Below are 20,399 nucleotides of genomic sequence, written 5' to 3'. Positions count from 1 at the left end.
TGGGCAACGAGAAGCTGCTGTTATCTGCATAAATTTAAGCAGACCGAGGGTCAGATAAATATTTACTGTTATTTATTTAACAGCAAATTTTTGTTCCAATTGTGTACCCCAGCACAAATTCTTCTTTGTAAACAAAGGGAAAAAACCCAACAAACTACTAAAATGCTTTCCTCAATTAAGCTATTAAAAAACCCAAAACAAACAAAACCAACTTTTTAGTCTTCTAAGACAGGTTATCAAGACAGCACAAGGCATTTTATTTTTGTATGGCCTCATTTGTTATTTGGCTTCTGAAGTAGAAAAAGCTGTCATGCTCTAACTGCAAACACTTCAGGTAATATTTGCATCAAAACATGCTTCACTTATTACTTTACTTCTTGAAAAAAAGAGTGCTATTAATCTTTAATTTTGAAGCTCCAGCTTAGCATTGTAAAAATACCTGGACTGAAACAGACATAGTTAACCTTTATTCTTATGTTGCAGAAGAGCAAAATCAAGTTCACGCATATTTCCCCTGGCAGAAAGGCTGAGGATGAAGTAATTAATGTTTGTGCAGCTTTGCTATCTTTGCTGCTACAATTTATCAAAGTGCAACATGCTTTGCCACAATAAAATCAAATTCTATCACCACACTGAGGAAATGATGGCTGCAAGAATCGAGAGCACCCATCACTGGAGGGATGAACAGAGGTGTGGAGCAAACACACAAGCAAGAATTAGAAGTGATTATACACAGCAGCTTCTAAAACCAACGTAAAATTTCCAGTGATGGACATATTATTTAAAAAAAAAAAAATCCTTTCTACCATTAGCTCTTCTTCTAGTTATAAATTAACTTGCAGTGCTACAGGTGGAACACTGCCAAGTAGCTACAGGTAAGTATCAGGGATTGAAAGATCTTTAACAATTCTGCAAAGACAGCACCACGTGTTCAACCACCAGCTGATCTTCTACACAGACTTTCAAATGTTGCTGAGACTGATAAATCCTCTGTATTCTGACCTACAAGTTCCTTCACCTCTCAATTTCGTGAAATGACGTCATTACATAAAATTGCCACTGAAAGTGGCTGTAGAATTCTGTAGAAACCAACAGCCAGCTTTCCTACTCACCAGCATTCTACAAAAATCTATTATAAAATGTGTATTTTGATTTAAATGGCATCCTACAATCCCTTTATCAATGCCATCCACAAAACAGCACACTACACCAAATGAACACTTGCAGTTTATGCAATAGACACCAGTGCTTTGAAGTTAACAAAATAATCCCAACAGCCCCTGCCAGTGCCTCAGATGGAAAGGCTCTGGCACCTGAACCCACCCAGCGTGTTCCTGGGAGCACTGAGAGCCTGAGGCAGTGAGAACAAAACAAACCCACTCATTTCCAGACGTGTGTGTGTGTGTGTGTGTGTGTGTGTGTGTGTGTGTTTTCTTTCCAGCTATTAACAGAGAGGAGAGGTGCTGCCAAGCTGAAAACTGGCAAAAAATACTTCATTGAATAATTAATTAGAAAATGTGCATCAGCTACTTTCTTTTTTGCTGTTAAATACCTCAGGTCTTTAAATTTCCACCTTAAAAGTGAAGCGACAGGATTCTACCTACCATGTTGGCCACTGCCCATCACCTGCGACCCACTCAGCTCTCCCACTTCCCCAATACAGAACCTGGCTCATCAGGATGATGCTCCCAAATGCAAGGACTACAAATGCGCCATAAGTCTGGAATATTTGTGCTAGTTTTGCCCTCGAGTTTCACCCAAGAATGCTTGCTGCTACACAAGCAGACAAAAGACTGATCTCTTTCCCAAGAAGTTTATCATCCAACTACACAGGACTCCAGCAGCAGCCATAAACAATCCCTATCTTCCTGTAACAAATGAGGAACCAGGAAGGCAGATTAAACTGCTCCTCCACAATCGACTGCTCAAGCCCAGCACCAAGGCTGCCCCTGAGCAGGCTGCTGCAGTGCTGCTGCTGCTGCAGAGGCAGCACAGCCTGCACGGGGGCTGCTGTGACCCTGAAACACCAAAGGGACCCCATGGGGACCACCTGGAAACCCTGCACAGCCTCCAAAGCGTCTGTGGAGGAGGAAGAGGAGAAAGGGGGGTGTCATTTTACCCACCTGTCTGTAAAGGTTTTGAAAGCATGAACAGAATGTTGTCTCTGCAGTAACCTCTTCCCATTTCACAGCAGATATCTGTCCATAAGAAGTTTATCAGGAAAGAGACCCACCCCCAGAAACCCAACAGAAAATCAAATGCTTACACATCAACAGAAACAACTACATTTCTCCCTGGTTTATATGTCTCTATCACTGGGCCAGCTCTATGTTTTCCCTGCAGCAGATAAGAAAAATATCACAGAAATACGGGTTTATTGTTACATGAAAGTGAAAAAAATCAATTGTACAGCAGTAACTTTACATGGACGAAAGCTAGAGGTGAGAAGCTTGCTCTCCCAAAACATGGCCAGTCTGCAACCAAGGTGGGCAGAAGCACAGGAGAATGGAAGCAATGGAGACTCTTCCCCATGGTTTGCATGCTTGTGAAGCAACACTCAAACCCCTGGGTTTGGGAACATGATTGCCAACACATTTCAGATATTTACCTTCTCTCAGTTCCACATAAATGAGGCAGGAAAGCCCTGTTTACCAAACAGAATTGAAAAGTTATTGCTTAAATCAGAAGAACTAAATGGTGATTTTCAGCAGTCCTGATTTTAACCAAATTTAACTCTTAGATTTCCCCAGCTAACAGCAGACAGCTCTTGCTGTGGCTGATCAGGTGACATTTGCTTTGTAAAACGATGCCACAACAGAGTGTGCAATGGATTTGTTTGAATCACTGTCCTGAGTCATGCACCACTCTTATTTTTGAGTCCAGGAATATTTGCATTGCACCAGGCATGTATGAATTTTAGAGAGAACAGAGACCAAATGAGGACACTTTTCCAAAAGGCCAGACAAGCCTGCTAATCCCGAGTGTAAAACAGGAATCACTCCAACGGGATAAGCAAGCTGCACTGAAAGCTGTCATACTTTTCCTATCACAAACCCACAGCCTAGGCCAATATTCCCAGTAAGATTAAAAAGTGTATTTGCTACCCATTAATTAATAAGCATAAACTCCAGAAGTGACTTCAGAACACACACAAAACAAAGCCAACATCCCATGGAGTTCACAATCTACATCCACACTGTGAAATCTGAGATGAACATAAACCCTAGCACAGGTCTATGTACCTTCAGGATATCTGCTCTTTTACAGTTCAACTAGATCACTGTAAATTTAATAAGACGGTAAATAATGACACTGGAGGAAGAACGAGGGCTATCTGCTGAGCTCTACCCCAGTAAAACAATTAATCAGGTCTACCCAGCGCAGGCATGCCAGGGTTTATCAGCTGTGTGCTCACACAACGAGGGCTCCCTGGCTAAACATAAACCAGCCAGGGCATTAATGTGAACTTCAAACCAGTTCTGAATCTTTTAATGAATAAAACATACTCCTCTGTGGCAGAGAGACACGGAGACCCGTTCCATAGCAGAATTTACTCTGCAAACACCGAATTTTGGAAGTGCTGTAGTTTTCTTTCACTTCCTCTCACTCTCGGCACTGCCTGTCAGCATGACAAGATCTCTGCTAAGGTCACAAAAATGTGAAGATCTCCTGACTTACTACAACTGGCACCAAGTGGTGCCCTGAACTCAGCACTCTGTCACTCTGTATAACACAGCTCTGGCATCACTTCTGGCATTGCGACTGCAGCGAGCCCTGAATGCTGACGGGATAACAGCAACGTGCCAGAGGTATCCTAGAGACTCCCAGGTACCCCAGTTATTCCCTGGATTTCAACAGCAACGTGGGAAAAATCATTCACGCCTAAGTGCATTACCAAGAAAACAGAAAAGGAAGACACGCACTGAGAGCAGGGGGGAGCAAAGCAGTTTTCACAGCACACCCTGGAAGCTGGAGACTGCTCGGGCACAGGAAAGAAGGAAAAAAGCAGGGCACCAAACCTGAGATTCTATCAGCTACACTCAGGTTCAGGCACATCTCAAACGGCCCCAGTGGAAATTCCTTTAACAGAGCACTAGCAAAAGGCCTTTAAAGGTCTAACTGAAAAAGAACCCAAAAAGGAAGCAGGACAGGAGCTGAAAGCACAGAATCTAACCGATAGAGCAGATACTTTTGAGAGTGTCACCTGACCAAAAGCAAACGGTGCAGAAGAAACAACTACTTAACCACAAAAGCGATACACCTTACAGCACAGAGTTCCTCCTTCAACGTGACTCTGAACTCCCGAGTTAAGGAGTTAACTCCCGAGCCCATTCTGTTAAGCTCTCATTCTAAAAACTATACGTAAACAGGAAATTCACCAGCTAACTCTTCATGGCAAAAGAGGCAGAGCCAGAAGTTATATGGCAACATAGATTTTATTCAAGGTCTTGCCTCCAAACAATATTTGCCTGAAGTGTATAAAAGAACCCCAAACTCCTCATTCATTTTTCAGTAATTGTTAGGTACTACAATTTAGTGCAGAAAAGTTATTTTTCTTGTCAAAAACTTCCTCTATGAAAGAAACTGTATTAAACATCTGAAGTTGTTAAACAAAAAAAAAAAAAACCAGCTAAAAAAGTGTTTAGTCTACAGAACTAACTAGACTTGTAGACTTGCAGACATTTCCCCATGCAATAGAGAACGTTTTCAAATTCAGAGTTTTTTTTTTTTATCCTTACAATTAACAAGAGATTAAAGCTCCCGATAAAGCCCACAACTACTCCTAGCCCTAGGCCACCTTTCCATCTAAATTGTGGGAGGGAATTTAAATGAATCTCTTACCTGCTTAGTTTTCTTTCGACTTCTTTGGTAGCTTTAGCTTCCAATTCTCTGCAACAGAAAGTGGTATTGGTTTCCATGTCAACAGCAATGCAGCAGGAAAATAAAAGTGGCGCGGGTCAGGATGCACAGGGAGCTCCAGGTAGGGTCAGTCAGGAGGGATGAGGATCACCAGGGACTGGTGGCGGGTGTCCGCAGGGCGGGCAGGGGAGCGGGCAAGCCGTGCCTCTGCCACTGCCGTGTGCCCAGCAGCATCCCTGTGCCCAAGCTGCCACCGCCGTGTGCCCAGCAGCATCCCTGTGTCCAACCTGCCACCGCCGTGTGCCCAGCAGCATCCCTGTGCCCATACCTGCCACCTGCCTGCCCATCCCTGTACCCATACCTGCTACCTGCGTGCCCATCCCTGTGCCCAACCTGCCACCTGCGTGGCCAGCATCATCCCTGTGCCCATACCTGCCACTGCCGTGTGCCCAGCAGCATCCCTGTGCCCAACCTGCCACCTGCGTGCCCATCCCTGCGCCCACCGCATCGCGCTGCCCGCGCCCCACGCCCAGCCCGGCCGCCCTCCCTGCACCTCCCCGGCTCAAGGACTTGCAGGAAAACGATTCTGCTGCATCACTTCGGCCGCCAGCGCGCCCCGAGTGCGGCACCGGGACGCTCCGAGCCGCACCGTGCCGCACCGGGACGCTCCGAGCGCGGCCCCGGGATGCTCCGTGCAGCTCCGCGCCGCACCGGGACGCTCCGTGCCGCACCGGCGGCCCCGGGCGCTGCCGGCCCCGCAGAGCGAACTCCGCGCTGCGGAGGGCACGGCACAGCACAGCCCAGCCCGGCCCGGCCCGGCCCGGGGGGAACGGGACACACGCTCCGCGCGGCCCCTCCGGGCGGCCCCTCCGCGGGGAGCCCGGTCCCGCCGCTGCGGCTCCGCAGGGCTGCCCCGCCGCCGGCCCTTCCCCGCCCGCCCCGGCCCGGCCCGGCCCGGCCGTACCTCATGTATGTAAAGTGCTCGGAGTCCGTCCCGGAGGCGGCGGCGCGGGCCCGGCGCGGCCGGCGGCTCTAGGCGGGCTGAGCCCGGCGCTGCGGAGCGGGAGGGCCCGGCAGCTGCAGCCGCAGCTCCGCCGCCATTTCCTGCCGCCGCCGCCGCCCGCCCCGCGCGCAGGAAGCGAACCCGCCCCGGCCGCGCTTCCGGGGCGCCGCCGGCGGGGAGCGGGGAGCGGGACGGGAGCGGGGTGGGAACGGGGATAACGGGAGCGGGGTGGGAACGGGATGGGAACGGGGATAACGGGAGCGGGGAGCGGGGTGGGAACGGGGGGAGCGGGGTGGGAACGGGGGCAGGGAGCGGGATGGGAACGGGGATAACGGGAGCGGGGAGCGGGGTGGGAACGGGGGAGCGGGATGGGAACGGGGGAGCGGGATGGGAACGGGGGGAGCAGGGTGGGAACGGGGGCAGGGAGCGGGATGGGAACGGGGAGCGGGATGGGGAACAGGGGGAGCGGGGTGGGAACGGGATAGGAACGGGGGAGCGGGGTGGGAACGGGATAGGAACGGGGGAGCGGGATGGGAACGGGGATAACGGGAGCGGGGGAGCGGGATGGGAACGGGGATAACGGGAGCGGGGGAGCGGGATGGGAACGGGGGAGCGGGGCAGGGAGCGGGATGGGAACCGGGCAGGGAGAGGGGGAGCGAGATGGGAACGGGGATAACGGGAGAGGGAACGGGGGGAGCGGGAGAGGGAACGGGGCAGGGAACGGGGGGAGCGGGAAAGGGAGCGGGGGGAACGGGAGAGCGGGACAGGAACGGGGGGAGCGGGACACGGAACGGGAGCCCGGCACGGGGGGAGCGGGGCCCGGACCGGGGGAGCGGGACAGGAACGGGGGACCGGGACCGGGGGAACGGGACAGGAACGGGGCTCCCCGGCATGCAGGGAGCAGGACCCCGAGCCCGGCCCGGGAGCCGCGGCAGCCTCGGGCCGGTCCCTCCGGGTCACAGTCACGGAATCATCTCTTCGCCTGCGGCTGGGCAGTGGGTTTGGGCCGGAGATCGGGAAAGGCTCTTCCCCAGAGGTGCTGGCACTGCCCGGGCTCCCCAGGGCGTGGGCACGGCCCGAGGCTGCCAGAGCTCCAGGAGCCTTTGGCCAGCGCTCCAGGGATGCCCTGGGTGGGGTTGGTGGGGTGTCCTCTGCCCAGCCAGGAGTTGGACTGGGTGAGCCCTGTCGGTCCCTTCCAGCTCAGGAGATTCTGTTCTGTGGTCAAGGTTGGAAGAGACCTTTACGATTATCCAGTCCAGGCTTCCAGCACTGCCACCATGAACCCCAAACCTGCATCACCCAGTGCCAGATCAGACACCTCTCAAACACTCCCAGGTATGGGGACTCTACCTCCTCCCTGGGCAGCCCCTTCCAAAGCCTGACCACCTGAAAAGTGGAAAAAAAATGTAATATCTAATCTGAACCTCCCGTGTCTCAGCTTAAGGCCATGTCCGTTTGTCCTCCCTCTGCAGCATGGTGGAGGAGATGAGCCCCACTTCACTGCAACCTCCTGGTTGGGGACTTGTGGGGAGCAATGAGGTCCCACAGACTGATGTAGTCTTTATTTATCCCAGTCACACACAGGAATTCCAGGCACTGTCTCATCAAGAGCCCTCAGCAGAACACAGTTGTTCCCCAAGCGATGCAGGACAAGGCACAGATGGATGTAACATCCATTTCCACGTGTGTTTTCCGTGTGTGGAGAGCACACAGCTCCCCCAGGGTACTGCTGCTGTGCCAGCTCTGTGCCGAGCTTGGGGCATCAATAACTGGCAGATAAAAAGAGTTAATGTCTAAATAACCACACAGACATTTCTCTAAACCTTCCACTGGCTCTGTTGAGTTGAGGGAGGGAATAGAAATGTCCCCAGCACTGGCAAACTTAGTGAGAGGTTGATGTATGTGAACATGGAGTTTAATCCAAAACACAAAAATACTTCAAATACAGCAAATGAAGAGTGAGGAGTGCATGAGCCACACTCTGTTACTGGACATGGCTTCAGTAACAATATCACAGAAATCAGAAAAATCAAACCAGTCAAAGGACTGATAATGAATTGGAATTGAGAGCGGTAATGTCAGGAACACACAAAACTGAGAGTGGACAGGAATTCTCAGTAAATGGTTCTGCATCCGACAAGCACTTCCAGCCAAGGTCTTGTTGCCATGGGGAAGTTCTTGCTCTCTCCTAGACTCCAGCTGCACATTGGCACCAGCATTTTCCAGCCCAGTTTTTGGCCTTTACCGTTCTTACCAGTGCTGGTGAGAAAAGGAATGCTGCTTGATTCGCTGTTGGACAAATGGATGCCTTGGGCACGTGAGCCATTGTCGCTGGCAATCTGCTGCAGCATCCAGGGTCCTTCTGCCAGCATAAACCAAGCACAGTGCTTTTCAGCTGCAGAAGGTCCTACAGTGTTAGAGGCAAGGTTTGTGGCAATGCAGAGTGGCCAGTGAGTGTGTTTGTGTCCTTGGAGGCTCAGCAATGCAGGGTGCATGGCTGTGAGCTGAACAGGCGCAGCCGTAAAGTGGCAGCAATTTATCGGGGTCTTGTAATAACTCGTAAGTTAATTTGGTCTTGTTTATTTTTCTTCATGTGAAAAAGTTTGGACTGTCATGTAATTGTGTGTAACTGAAAGCCATTATTTCCTGAAGTGTGACTCAGCTCTCTCTCCCTGTTCCATTCACAGCAGCCCTGTTTCATGTCTCGTTGGAGGCACTACACGTGGTGTAGGAGGGCTGCTGTTAAGTCTGTCCTCAGTTGGGAAGGCTGATGAATTCATTATGTACTCCTGTTATGTCAGTTTGTTAACTGTATTGTGCCACTGTCAATAAAATTCATAGTCAAGGTCTGCAGCTTTCTTTATTATTTTAGATTCTTCTCTAATGTTATTTATGCACGTGCTCCTAGCAACTAGGAGCACTGCTGCAGCAGTGGCTTTTTTCCTGCATGTTAGAGCTGCAGCTGTGTCTACACCATCAGCAAAGCCTCTGCAGGAACCAAGACTCCATCACTTACCCCATCATCTCCTCGCATCAGCTTCATGATCTTACCTCTCACCCTCACAAGTAGCACTTTGCTCAGCCGAGTTCTGACACGTATGAAACTGAATTCCTGGGCAGACTAGGGAAATTCAGGAATCCTCAAATATGAAGAATGTTTTCTTCTAGAAGAAGCAGCAGATTGAGCTTCACCCATGAAAAAGCCCATCATCCAAAGCAGTGGTACTGGGTGCTGGCTGGAAGCAGAACTCAGGTGTTAACCGCTCCTGGTTTTAGCCCTAATATGTGCTGAGCACAGTTATCTGGGAGCTGGGGTTCTGGAGGACCTTCTCTCCTGCTTACTGCAGTTCTTTTGTTCATTTGTCCCTTGGTGCTCTCTGAAACTTGGACCTCTGGACTTCTTTGCCAAGGACCCAGATGCTGATTCTGCCAGCAAAGGGACGGCAAAACACCTCTGTGCTTAAAATGATGTTTGTAACCACCTGGCGTGGGAGCTGCTCTCAGCTGAAGGGTAGATCAATCCTGAGCCCCCATCTGTGTAATGTCAGAGCTTCTCTTCCCCGTGGGACCCCTGCCCCAGGACCCCTGTGCTCTGGGATGGGAAGGAGCGCTCTGGGCAGCGTGTGCAGGGAGGAACCAGCTCGTGCCCTCCTCACCCTGGCACTGCTGTCCTTCCCCGATGTGGGCTTGCACAGCTCTGCAGCACTCTGGCCACACGTGGCATTGGAAACCAGAAATCATGGCAGCAGCTCTTCAAGGGCAAACCACGGCCCACACTCAGGCTGGAGCGTGCAGTTACACTTTCACCACTCGGCAAACACGCTCTGCTGGGCTCTGATCCCCAAATACCCTCTCCCAGCAACAGCAGCCACCACCTGCACCCACCAGCCTGACACACACTCACACACACACACTCCCTCCATGGTCACATCCCCATTCACTTTTTAATTAGGATTTTCATATCCGAGCAAGAGAATGAGCTGCAGGAGGCAGAGAAATGCCCTGCCTGAAAGCAGTTAAAGAGGAGCTGGCGCCATTTCAGCGCTCCCATCCCCTCCGCCCTTCCCCTTCAGCTGCAGTTTGCTCTCAAGGCAGAGGAAGCCGACATGTTAGAAAATACTTTCTGCTTCATGTCTGGGAAAACAGAGCTGGGGCTGTCTCAGGAGAAGCTGGGCCTGGGGATGTGGAGAATTTGCCGTCAGTAACTCGCAGCCGCTTGCTCCATTCAGCGTCGTCACACAGAACAGAGCCGCTGGCACCGGCAAAACAGATTGTTTTCAAAATTGCTCTCGACTTAAATAACCTGAATGAGCTGATTTGACAGGCAAGGGAAAACAGTCTCCTCATCAATGTGGTGGCTCCGTGTTCCTCTGCAAGGAGGCTCCTCTCTTTTTCATTGTAGACGCTTTATTTAAGGATTTAAAAATAGCCCAGGCGACGGCAAGAGGTGGCAATATAAAGGTACTGAACAGGCAGCACTTACTGATAAAACAATCCCTGCCCCAGAGCCTGTCAGTGCAGTCAGCTGGCTGTGTGCTAGAGAGGAACATCTGGGGCTCCGAGGATCCTTAATTAGGAGCAAACCCACAAATGACATAACTGGAAGTTGGTAGCAGGAAGCGCTGGGCTTGCCTTCCAACCAGCCCTGAAAGCAGTGGGAACAGAGCTGGGCTCAAGGAGCAGCACCCCGTGCTGAGGCTGGGGCTTACACAGTGGGGTTCATTGCATGGGCTGCAGCAGCAGCACACAGCCACGAGATCTGTGCCCGGGAGAACATTCCCTGCGTTTCCTCCAGCCTGGCAGCACTCAGAACGAGCAGAGCAGGGCAGCGCAGGCACTTGGGGTTATTAAATGAGGATTTAATCCTGCCCTTTAAATCAGCAAAAAAATTATCAAAGATGAAGGATTTCCCTGTGTTTTAAAGCCAGTCCAACTTGCATTCCCTGATCTGCCTTTGGGAAGGCTGCCAACTGCAAAATGGAATCGCTGAGCCTGGATTTCACTCTGCATCCAGCCAATTACGGCAGCCTCGCGTCCCCGCGCTTGGAAGTGGTGCAGTGCAAGAGACTGACAAGATCCAATCTTTATTTATTTACCAGGGCTGCATTGCACTTCCAGAGGGAATCACAGCGCTGGGCTCACTGCAGCCCTCCCCAGGTCCGCACTGCTCAGGTGCCAGTGAAATTGCCCAGTCCAAACCCCTCGTGGGGCTGGTGGGGGAGTCCCCAGCCCAAAGGTTCTCTTTGAGACGCTGCCACAGCAGTGGGTCCAGCCACCCTGGCCATCACTTGCCCTGTGGGTGGCTCAGCCGATTTGCCCTCATGAAGTCTGCTAGCTCTGCACATGCTGGACTCCCTTCCACAGCCATGGCTCTTTCTAGCGTGTTTCTAGGTTTTTGCTAATCAAAAATACAATTTCAAAAAACAGTGGGGCATTTCTGGAGAGCCCACAGAGCTACAAAGCACCAGCAAGAAGATACAGATGATTCATGCAGGGAGAAGTGCTTCCCCTCGTGTTTCTGCCCCCCAGACTCAGCAGTTTGCCATGGCCTGATGCAAACACTGATGCTCACAGAGGAAACACTTCCCCTGCCTTCAGCCCAGCTACACCCCCGGCAGAGCTCCCCCGTCCTCCGGGACTAATCTCCACCGGTGAATTGGTGAGAGAGACGTGAGCCGCTTCTCCAGAGAAAATGCCAGAGCCCCGGGAGAGCAGCGGGAGCGCCCGGAGCCGGGAGGGGCCGGTTCTGCAGGGCTGGGCAGGACTGCAGCTGGGCAGCGGGGGTGCCACCCTGCTCCTGTGCCACCCTGCTCCTGTGCCCCTCCTGCACCGTGCCTGACAGCACCGAGCCCTTCCTAATCGATGCTCATCAATTGCCTCACTCCGACCTGCCCTTTCTCAGCACAGTGCCAGATCCACAGATTTCACCTGTTTCCTTTGCACTTCTCACCGAAATGGCACAAACAAGCCCTGCTCTGTCGCAGACCAGCTCTTCTTGTGCCAGCAATATGCTCCGGTTTAGGCTTCAGAGAGCGATTAGTCTGCTGAGTTTCCTAATTATGGAGAATAAAATGGGGCCAGGACACACTTTATTGAGCAGCACCGCAGACCACAGCAAGAGCTCTGGCACCTTTTACCTCCTGGGACTGTCTCCAGGTGGGGAAGTGTCCTCATGCAAAGTCATGTCAGTCCTACCAGGGTGGCTCTTCCAGCCACTGTCGTGTCTAAGCCACAGCTGACACCTGCCATGGTCTTTCTGTGGGACCCTGAACTCCTGAGCTCCTGATTCTCCCAGTGCTCCCAGCACTCCCAGTGCTCCCAATTCCCCCAGTGTTCCCAATTCCCCCAGTGCCCCAGCACTCCCAGTGTTCCCAATTCCCCCAGTGCCCCAGCACTCCCAGTGTTCCCAATTCCCCCAGTGCTCGCAGCTGCAGGCTGCAGGATGGCTGTTACAATGAGTGGATGGCACTGTCCAGCAAGCGGCTCTGCCCAGCCTCTGGCAGAGCTGGCAGCCACCGAGGGGAGCGGGCAGCAAGCCGGGCAGGATCCCAGCTTTGGGCTTGGAGCTCACCCCAAGCACTTGTTCCCTCTGCCGGGGGCTGGATCTTCACTCCTGTCTCAGGTCTGGCTGCCCCCGAGCCTCGGGGACAGGGCTGTGCTGAAAATGGCACAACAGTGACATGTTCTGACTGTGCAGGGAGATGTCAGCCGTGCCGGGCAGGGGGCAGGAGGAAAAAGCCTGACCCCCCCTTGCTGCTGCCCATCCTGCCGCCCCTGCCCGGCGCTGCGGTCACCCAGCTCGGCTGCGGGAGGAGGAGAGCGAGGAAGGGCAGCGTTCTCACCCGACCGAACCCCACGGATTTCTGAGCAGCCACTGCGCCCATAAACAAAGGCTGCTTTGAAATGGAGCCCGGCCTGGCCGGCTGCCAGCGCCAGGCGGGAGACAAAGGCTGCGAGCGGCGAGCCGAGGATGCTCCGAGCCGGGAGAGCGTCGCCATGGAGACCGGGGAGGGACGGACCGGGAGCCGGGAGCACCGGGAGCACCGGGAGCACCGGGCTGGGACGGACCGGGAGCCCGGGGGCACCGGGAGCACCGGGGCTGGGACGGACCGGGAGCACCGGGAGCACCGGGCTGGGACGGACCGGGAGCCCGGGAGCACCGGGAGCACCGGGGCCGAGGGACGCTGCAGGGCCGTGCCCCGAGCCCTGCACAGGGGCTGCTGCACCAGCAGCTGCCTCTGTGCCACCCCAGGCCCGGCACCTGGCCCAACAAGTGACATGAATGGCATCTGTCAAGCAGACAGTGAAAATTCCTCCCTCCATGCAGGAATTCTCTTTCCTCCTTATTTCATCGATGCCAAAGCTGTCTGGGGGGCAATACTGCTTTAATGAGTTTATGCAGGGGGCACAAATCCCTGGGCTGGGCTGGGCAATGACACAGGCAGAGCAAACCATCCCACACACACCCGAGATCTCAGATACCTGCAGGAGGATTAACAGTCTCTGCAGAATGATGGCATGAATGGCTGGTGGTGGGGAACATGATTTGTGTGCTGATTGTGGTGCAGGGTCATTCATCACTTAGCGAGCAGGGACTGCTCCTGGGTCCCGTCCAAACGGCCCTCACGTCCTGCCAGGGAACACCTGGGGTTCCCAGCGTGGGCTGGAAGACCCCCTTGCCCTCACCTGCTGCCTGCCCATGGCCCACAGCAGGCAGGAGCTCATGCCAGGGCAGTCTGACGTGATGCCAGGGCCAGCCTGGGCTCACAGGCGGCTCCGTGGCAGCAGCCACCACCAGAGCACCCCTGACAGGCAGGGGGTGAGCCCTGCACACCACCACAGCCTGTGCAGGCCCCTGGCAAGGCCCCTCCACCTCTGGTGTCTTGGAAGGAGCAGGAGGATCTGTCCTGTATTCTTCTGCAAAGCCCGAAGCCCTCGTGGCTTTGCAGGGCACGAGAGGGAGCGGGGAGCAAACCATCATTTTTTAAGCCAAGGGAGACACTCAGGTGCTGCCACAGCGAGGGCTGTGTAAACAGCCAGAAAGACAGATTAGACACAGCAGAGCTCACTGCCAGTGCATGACAAATAGTGACCACAGGGCAAGAATCCCCAGGGAGGCACATCTCTAATAAATGACATTTAGATCTATAGCTTTAACAACTCGTCCCAAGGCATCATATTCTGAATTAGGGAAGGGAAACCCATAGCCTGCCCCACCAGTCCTGAAGAGGGTCAGGGAGGCAGAAATACAGCTGCAAGAAAGGAGATGGGGACATTTCTGCGCTTGCAGATGGACCGACAGGACTCCTCGTGGGCTTTACCACTGATAAAAATCACCAGTGAGTTTCCTGTTTTCAACACTGAATTGTTAATGCCCCCAGAGCCAGCCCCACACTCCGTCTGACCCTGCCCCACGGCTCTGCAGCACGGGGAGGAACAGGAACAAAAGCAGCAGGGTGTGTGCTGGACTGGAATCCTCCCGCAGGCCAGCATCCTCAGCGGGGGCTTTTCCATGAGACCCCAGCCCTGCATCCTCTGCAGAGTGCTGGAGTCCCCACCCAGCCCAGGGGGGGCTGTGACAGCCACAGAGCCCTGTCCCCACCAGATCAATTACCAAACACCTGCTCCTGCCCTCAGCAGCTTGTGAGCAGCCATCCCTGGCTCTGACTCGTTCTTCTGAGCAACCAAAACTTAATTTATCTTCTTTTAATTAAAGCAAAAAAAATGCAGTAGCCTTTGATTTCTCTCTTTGCTTTGCAGGAAAGCAGAAGGATAAAGGGACAGGCAGGTGAGAAAAGGTTTTGAGAGAAATATGCACCAGTTCTGTTGGCTTTTATTTTATGTGTAGCCCTTTTCTTAAAAGAAATAATTACGTTTCAAAACCTCCTTTCCCTGTTCTGAGCACTGCCTCTTTCCACATTAATGCTATTTGCATGCGCCATCTCCTCCCACCCTTCAATAATTTAAACCTTCATTTTTTATTCACTCAGTTGTCAGATTCATTTACACAGCATATATCTATATTTAACACTGACTTTGCTCCCGTTTGTTTTTTTGTAACAGGAAATAGATTTCCCCTCTAATTTAACCACGTCTGGGGCAGGGCTGGGTGGGGGATCAGGGGGTGCAGTAGGGGTTGGAGAGGTGCTGAGGTCTCCTTTGGTGGGTGCAGTGTTGGCAGAGCCTTGGCAGCCCATGGCCAAGCCCTCACCTCCATCAGCTCCAGGGAGCTAAAAGTGTGGCCTCCTCCCAGGTCCTTTCTCCTCACCTTCCTCCCAGGTCCTCTCTCCCCATCCTCCTCCCAGGTCCTGTTCTCACCCTCCAATCCACTGTCACCTTTGGAAAAGTGCAAATGCTGGAGTCAGAAAATGAACTTTCTCTTTTCACCTTAGCAATAGCAGCAGCTCGTGCTGTGCTTTCACGTGTCCAACAGCTACATGGGAGGAAATTGCTGTCCTTGCTCTCAAGGGGCACGTTGGCAGCCCTGGGTGGAATATTTCCCAGGGATTTTAGTGCACCATTAGAATTGTCCCTCTCACTTGTCCTTCCCCGGCTGGGAGGGGCAGCGGGGCTCCGGCACGAGCTCCCCGCTATAATGCTTAAATTAACAGGGGAGTTTTGGTAAATTGAAGGCTAATTTTCTCTTGGGAACAGATCATTAAATTACAGAATACTAATGAAAATTTACAGCATCCGGAGAGAGGGTGGAGGGAAGGGCAGGGGGAGCAGTTTGTCGGTATTTTCCCTTTTTTCCTGGCTGCAGCCAGAGGTGGGAGCTGCCGGCCCGGCCCTGGAGCTGAGGTGAGACGGGTACACCCGGGGGGTTTGAAGGATGGGACCCAGGACCCACAGGGGGAAGGGGCAGTGAGGCCAGAGCAGCCCTCCTGCAGCCCTGAGACCCCGGGAGGGGTGAGGCAGGGGATGGGACCCTGCACCCCTGTGCCAGCTCCATCCTCCCTGCACGGATGGGCACCCCGGGCTCTGCTGAGGGCACGGGCAGTGTGGGGGTCCGACCCCGCCGTGCCCATCACCCCTCCCCAGGGCTGGGCAGGGGACAGCAGCCAGGCTTGGCAGTGTTCTTCCAGTCAAACTCAATTTCTTAGAGCCATGAGGCTCAATAGCTCTGGGACTGCAGAGGCAGAGCTGCCTTTGGGGAGGGGGCGCTGGGCAGAGCTGTGGCTGAGGTGCTCACAGTGAGAAATGCAGATTTTTTATTGCTTTGACCATGCATAATTTAAATATTCAAACTACTCTGGAATTCATTGAAATATACATGAATTTCACAGGCAGCATTTTCGTAAATCTTGAAAGGCATTAATGTTTTTTTCACTTCCTTCGAAACCTTGATCAACCCTAAATTTATTTATTTATAAATTTTTAGAAATCCAAATCAATCTTGTCCAAAATCCCCTTGAGAATGTCACCTACACTTCTGGGTGATCCCGTGTGTTAGTGAGGGCCATGTGGTGAAGTGTCAGTGTTTTATGGCAGTGGTTGGGTCAGCCTGGCAGGGTGTGAGATCTCTGAGCTCCCTGGGAGCGTTTTCCAGCCCTCTAAAGCTCCCTGGGAGCGAGCAAGAGGCTGGAAGAGAAGCAGGGACCCGTGCAGCCCTGTCTGCAACCTCTCCCTAGTTAGCTCAGTCCTCATTATCCTCCCCTACCCTTTTAATTTCTCTCTAAACTCAACCAGCTATTGCTGTTCAAACTGAAATAATTAATTGGAACAAAATTGCCACTGTAGGAGAAAAGAATGATTAAACCCATCCAGCGGACAATGGGGCAATCACAGCCTAATAACAGAGCCCTGGGCAAGCTGCGGGGCTGCAGGAGCTGGGGAGGGTCTGGGCTTGCCTCGGTGCCAGGGTTCGTGCCAGGGTTTGTGCCAGCTCCAGAGCAAACACAAACGGGAGCCAGAGGGAGCAGCCCTGGGGGCAGCAGCAGCGCGGGGGCACAGACCCTGCCCGGCCCCGGCACACGCACCGCGCCTGACGGGTGGGCACAGCAGAGTTGGGCACTGATGGGCACAGGAGTGAGTGTCCGGGACTGATGGGCACAGGAGTGTTGGGCACTGATGAGCACAGGAGTGCTGGGTACTGATGGGCAGCTCCCAGCACCAGCACAGTGGTTTGTGCGACTGCCAGGCCTCAGTGGCATGGGAGACACAAACCATCAAAATCACACTCACGACAAGGGGGAAAACCGGCCAGAGCAAACCCAATGCACGTGCAACCACAGAGCGACCATGTGGAGGAGTGAGCAGCTGCCTTACTGTTCCCAGTCTTCGGGCACCGCAGGGTGGGAGACCTCCTCTCGGCACTTAAAGAGTGACGGCTCTTCTCCGACCTTTATGGAGACAAAAGAAAGAGAGGGTTCAGCTCCGGCAGGGCGGGAGCAGCGCTGGGGGCCGGGCAGGGACAAGGACAGGATCATTCCCCAGGAAGCCCAGCAGAGCTGAGCTCTGCAGGCAGCAGCGCCTCTGCCAGGCCCTGGGGATGCTGGGCTGGGCAGCACACGGTGCCCAGGCCCTGGGGATGCTGGGCTGGGCAGCACACGGTGCCCAGGCCCTGGGGATGCTGGGCTGGGCAGCACACACTGCCCAGGCCCTGCTGCTGCCGGGCACGGTGAGCACATGGGTCAGGCTGCCGGGGAGGCTGAAGCCCTGCCTGAGTAAATGTGCCTGGCAAGCTGAGGAGGCTTCTGCCAAAAGAATGATTTTCCATTAATATTTTCACACTGTGGCTGAGCCGTGCACGCTGTGTTCTGTCTCCACCCTGCAGACTGGCAGCAGGTATTGGGATACCACCTGGGATGGGGTCCTGTGCCCCTCCTGTGCCCCTGTGGGTGCTGCTCCCTGGCTGCAGGAACACGCTCAGCACAGCACAGACTGCACTGTGGGCTTGCAACAGAAAATGAGGTGAGTTACACAAACAACTTTGTGCATCCACTTTTCAGAAGTTCCATGAGAACAGATCAGTCTCTGTAATTTAAGTGTAATCCACCCTGCAGTGCTAAACACGAGGTGCTGGGTGGCATCCCGTGGTCCCTCTGGCATTGCCCGTTCCCCTGAACCAGCTGCCCAGCCAGAGGAGCTCCCTGCAGCCCCGTGGCTCCCTGGCATGCAAAATGCAATGCCAGGAATTGCATCTCCCCCTGAATGCTCTGGAGGAGAAGGACTGAGAGCAATTGCAGATTTTGCTGCCTGCTCCCCATTCCAGCCACCTCCACCTGAGAATGAACAGCCACAGCACAGCCCACAGCCCTGCTGTGCACAGCCTAATTAATCACACTGCTCAGGAAAATGTATTGGCATAATTAATAACACAAGGCATCTCCATTGGCCTCTGCGGCGCAGCAAATCATGAGGCAGCAACACTTGGACGTGTTGACCTGGATATCATAAATAATCCATCCAACCCTCCCTGCCCGCTCGGGTCTGGGGAGACACCAGAGATACAAAAAGGATAATTAAACAAAAGCAAGATGGGCAGCACTGGTGCCCCATTAATCACTCCCAATGTTGTGGGGATGGGACCCCCAGTTTTGCCCTTTTCTCTGTGTGGGTTTTGGTATGCTATGGGCCTGGAAGGGGACTTTATTCAGAGAAGTCCCCAGACATTCAGAGATCCCCAGAGAAATTCCATTGACCTTCTCTTTCACTGCTGCTGGCAGCTGGTGAGATACCGATGTGTGTTCAGTGGGAACCCTTGGAGGGGCAGGATCAGGTGAGGGATGAGGGTGCAGCTGGCTATTCACTGAAACTGGATTTAGCATCCTATTAGGGAGATGGTATTTGGCAGCAGCAAGCAAAAGGTTAGTTGAAAGAGACAAAAATATTTTCCATAGGGAAAGGGAATCCTCTGGTCAAAACAAAAGAAAACTAACGAGTTTGTTTTACTCAACTGTGAGGGCAAAGAGCACCTGGGCTTCGAGGCTTCCATTGAAGCTTCACCTACTAAATTAGTTTAATCGTGTCTGTCATTAGTTATCTTTGTTGAGGCCTCATTTGGAGGCCATTTAAAGGGGGTTAGAGGAAATCTTTGCTCTTTATTCCCCTACAATAGTGATTGACTCTCTGGATTCACACATCATTTTCATATTGATGGAAAGAAGCAAAATGAACTCATAACCACGAAATCCAACGCCTCCAGCATGGAGCAGGACTCAGAGCCTGTGCTGCGGGAGGAACTGCTGGGATGACACCCGGGGCGCTCATCTGTACGCTGAGGATGAGAGGCTGGGAGGTGCCACAGGGCAGCTCAGCGCTCTAAATGCTGTTGGGTAAAATCTGACACCCGGGGAGAGGAACCACCAGGTTCCTGGAAAAAAATTAATCCGGGATAGACCTGACCGCAGGCACTCCAAAATCATCAAACTCCGTGAAATACACAAGGGAAAGCTTTGGCTGGAGGTGCAATTGGTCTTGTTCCAACAAGTGGGAAGGATTCCTGCAGAGGAATCCTCACCCTGAAGAGCAGCTCGGCTCCCCAGAGGCCCCCGCCGGCACGCAGGGCACTGAACAAACATTTCCTAATCCAAACCAGTTCAAAACCACCTGCTGGGCTGTGCCAGCAGCTGGCAGCTCCCCGGGGCGCTCCGTGCTGTGCCCACTGCAGCACCACCCATTCCTGCCTCCAAAGCCGGCCCGGAGCCCCGGCACGGCCCGCACGGCAGCCCCGGTACCGCCTGCACGGCATCCCCGGTACGGCCCGCACGGCATCCCCGGTACCGCCCTCACGGCATCCCCGGTACGGCATCCCCGGTACCGCCCTCACGGCATCCCCGGTACGGCCCGCACGGCAGCCCCGGTACGGCCCGCACGGCATCCCCGGTACCGCCCGCACGGCATCCCCGGTACGGCATCCCCGGTACGGCCCGCACGGCAGCCCCGCGGCAGAGGGACCCTCCTTCCGAGGGCCCATCCGTCTCTCCCGGAGCACTCCCGTTAATCCCGAGGGCGACTCACCCGTCAGCGCGCGGGGTCCCGGCGGGGAGGAGAGAGCGGCGGTGGAGCCGTGCGGGAGCGCCCCGCATCCCTGCCCGGGGCACGGACAGACCCCGGCCTGTCCCGGCGGGGCCGGACACGGACCGGACCGGGCTCCGAGCGCTCCGGCGGGAGGCGCCCCCCGGCAGCCCCGCGGCCCCCGGGCCGGCAGCGCCCGAGCCGCCGCTCCGCCCTCGCCATCGCCGTCCCGGCCGCTCACCCGACGAATCCCAAATCCAAACGCCGCCCGTGCGGCGCTGGAGCCGCTCCCTTGGCTTGGGCACGGCTCCGGGTTTGGGTTTAGCATCTACCGAGCCAAGTCCTCGGTGCGTTCTGTGCTAAACAACTAAGGTTAATTTGATTTGATGCACCACTTCATTAACATAAACAGCTCGCTGTGTGTCAGTCCTCTGTAATTATGGTTCCTTACAGCATCTTGTTCATTTTCCATCAGTGCTGGAGCTTCCCCGCGATCCCCTCCCAGCCAAGCCCTCCTGCCTGAACTCCCCCCTACAGTAATTAGGTGTCATTTATTCTGCGGCTGACAGTTACACTC

General features: G+C 54.0%; 1 protein-coding gene and 1 long non-coding RNA gene across 18 annotated transcripts in view; one reads left to right on the top strand and one right to left on the bottom strand.

Moving 5' to 3' along the window:
- Positions 1 to 20,399, bottom strand: part of TNRC6A (trinucleotide repeat containing adaptor 6A) — a 63,357-nt gene that overhangs the window by 35,404 nt on the left and 7,554 nt on the right. For 8 of the 16 annotated variants that reach the window (XM_041719210.2, XM_041719215.2, XM_041719217.2 and 5 more), the window contains exons 2-4: positions 17,132 to 17,205; positions 4,843 to 4,890; positions 2,609 to 2,644 (exon numbers count right to left, since the gene is read on the bottom strand). In XM_041719210.2, the coding sequence (XP_041575144.2) occupies positions 2,609 to 2,644; positions 4,843 to 4,890; positions 17,132 to 17,205 (158 nt within the window). Of the gene's footprint in view, positions 1 to 2,123; positions 2,199 to 2,608; positions 2,645 to 4,842; positions 5,261 to 5,339; positions 5,621 to 5,824; positions 6,040 to 17,131; positions 17,206 to 19,825; positions 20,205 to 20,399 lie in introns of those variants that run through there. The other 8 variants (XM_030285191.4, XM_030285192.4, XM_072935848.1 and 5 more) reach the window with 7 other exon arrangements.
- On the top strand, positions 6,513 to 8,712 carry LOC115497240 (uncharacterized). Of its 2 annotated transcripts, none has more exons than XR_012058326.1 (2): positions 6,513 to 6,899; positions 7,438 to 8,712. It is a non-coding gene; the product is annotated as an uncharacterized lncRNA (long non-coding RNA). The 2 variants fall into 2 exon arrangements; XR_003962809.4 differs by having other exon boundaries at positions 7,090 to 8,712.

Source organism: Taeniopygia guttata, chromosome 14 (assembly GCF_048771995.1).
Source record: "Taeniopygia guttata chromosome 14, bTaeGut7.mat, whole genome shotgun sequence".
NCBI classification, from domain to species: Eukaryota; Metazoa; Chordata; class Aves; order Passeriformes; family Estrildidae; genus Taeniopygia; species Taeniopygia guttata.
Note: the sequence above shows the minus strand (reverse complement) of the source record. Positions and strands in the feature narration are given on the sequence as shown.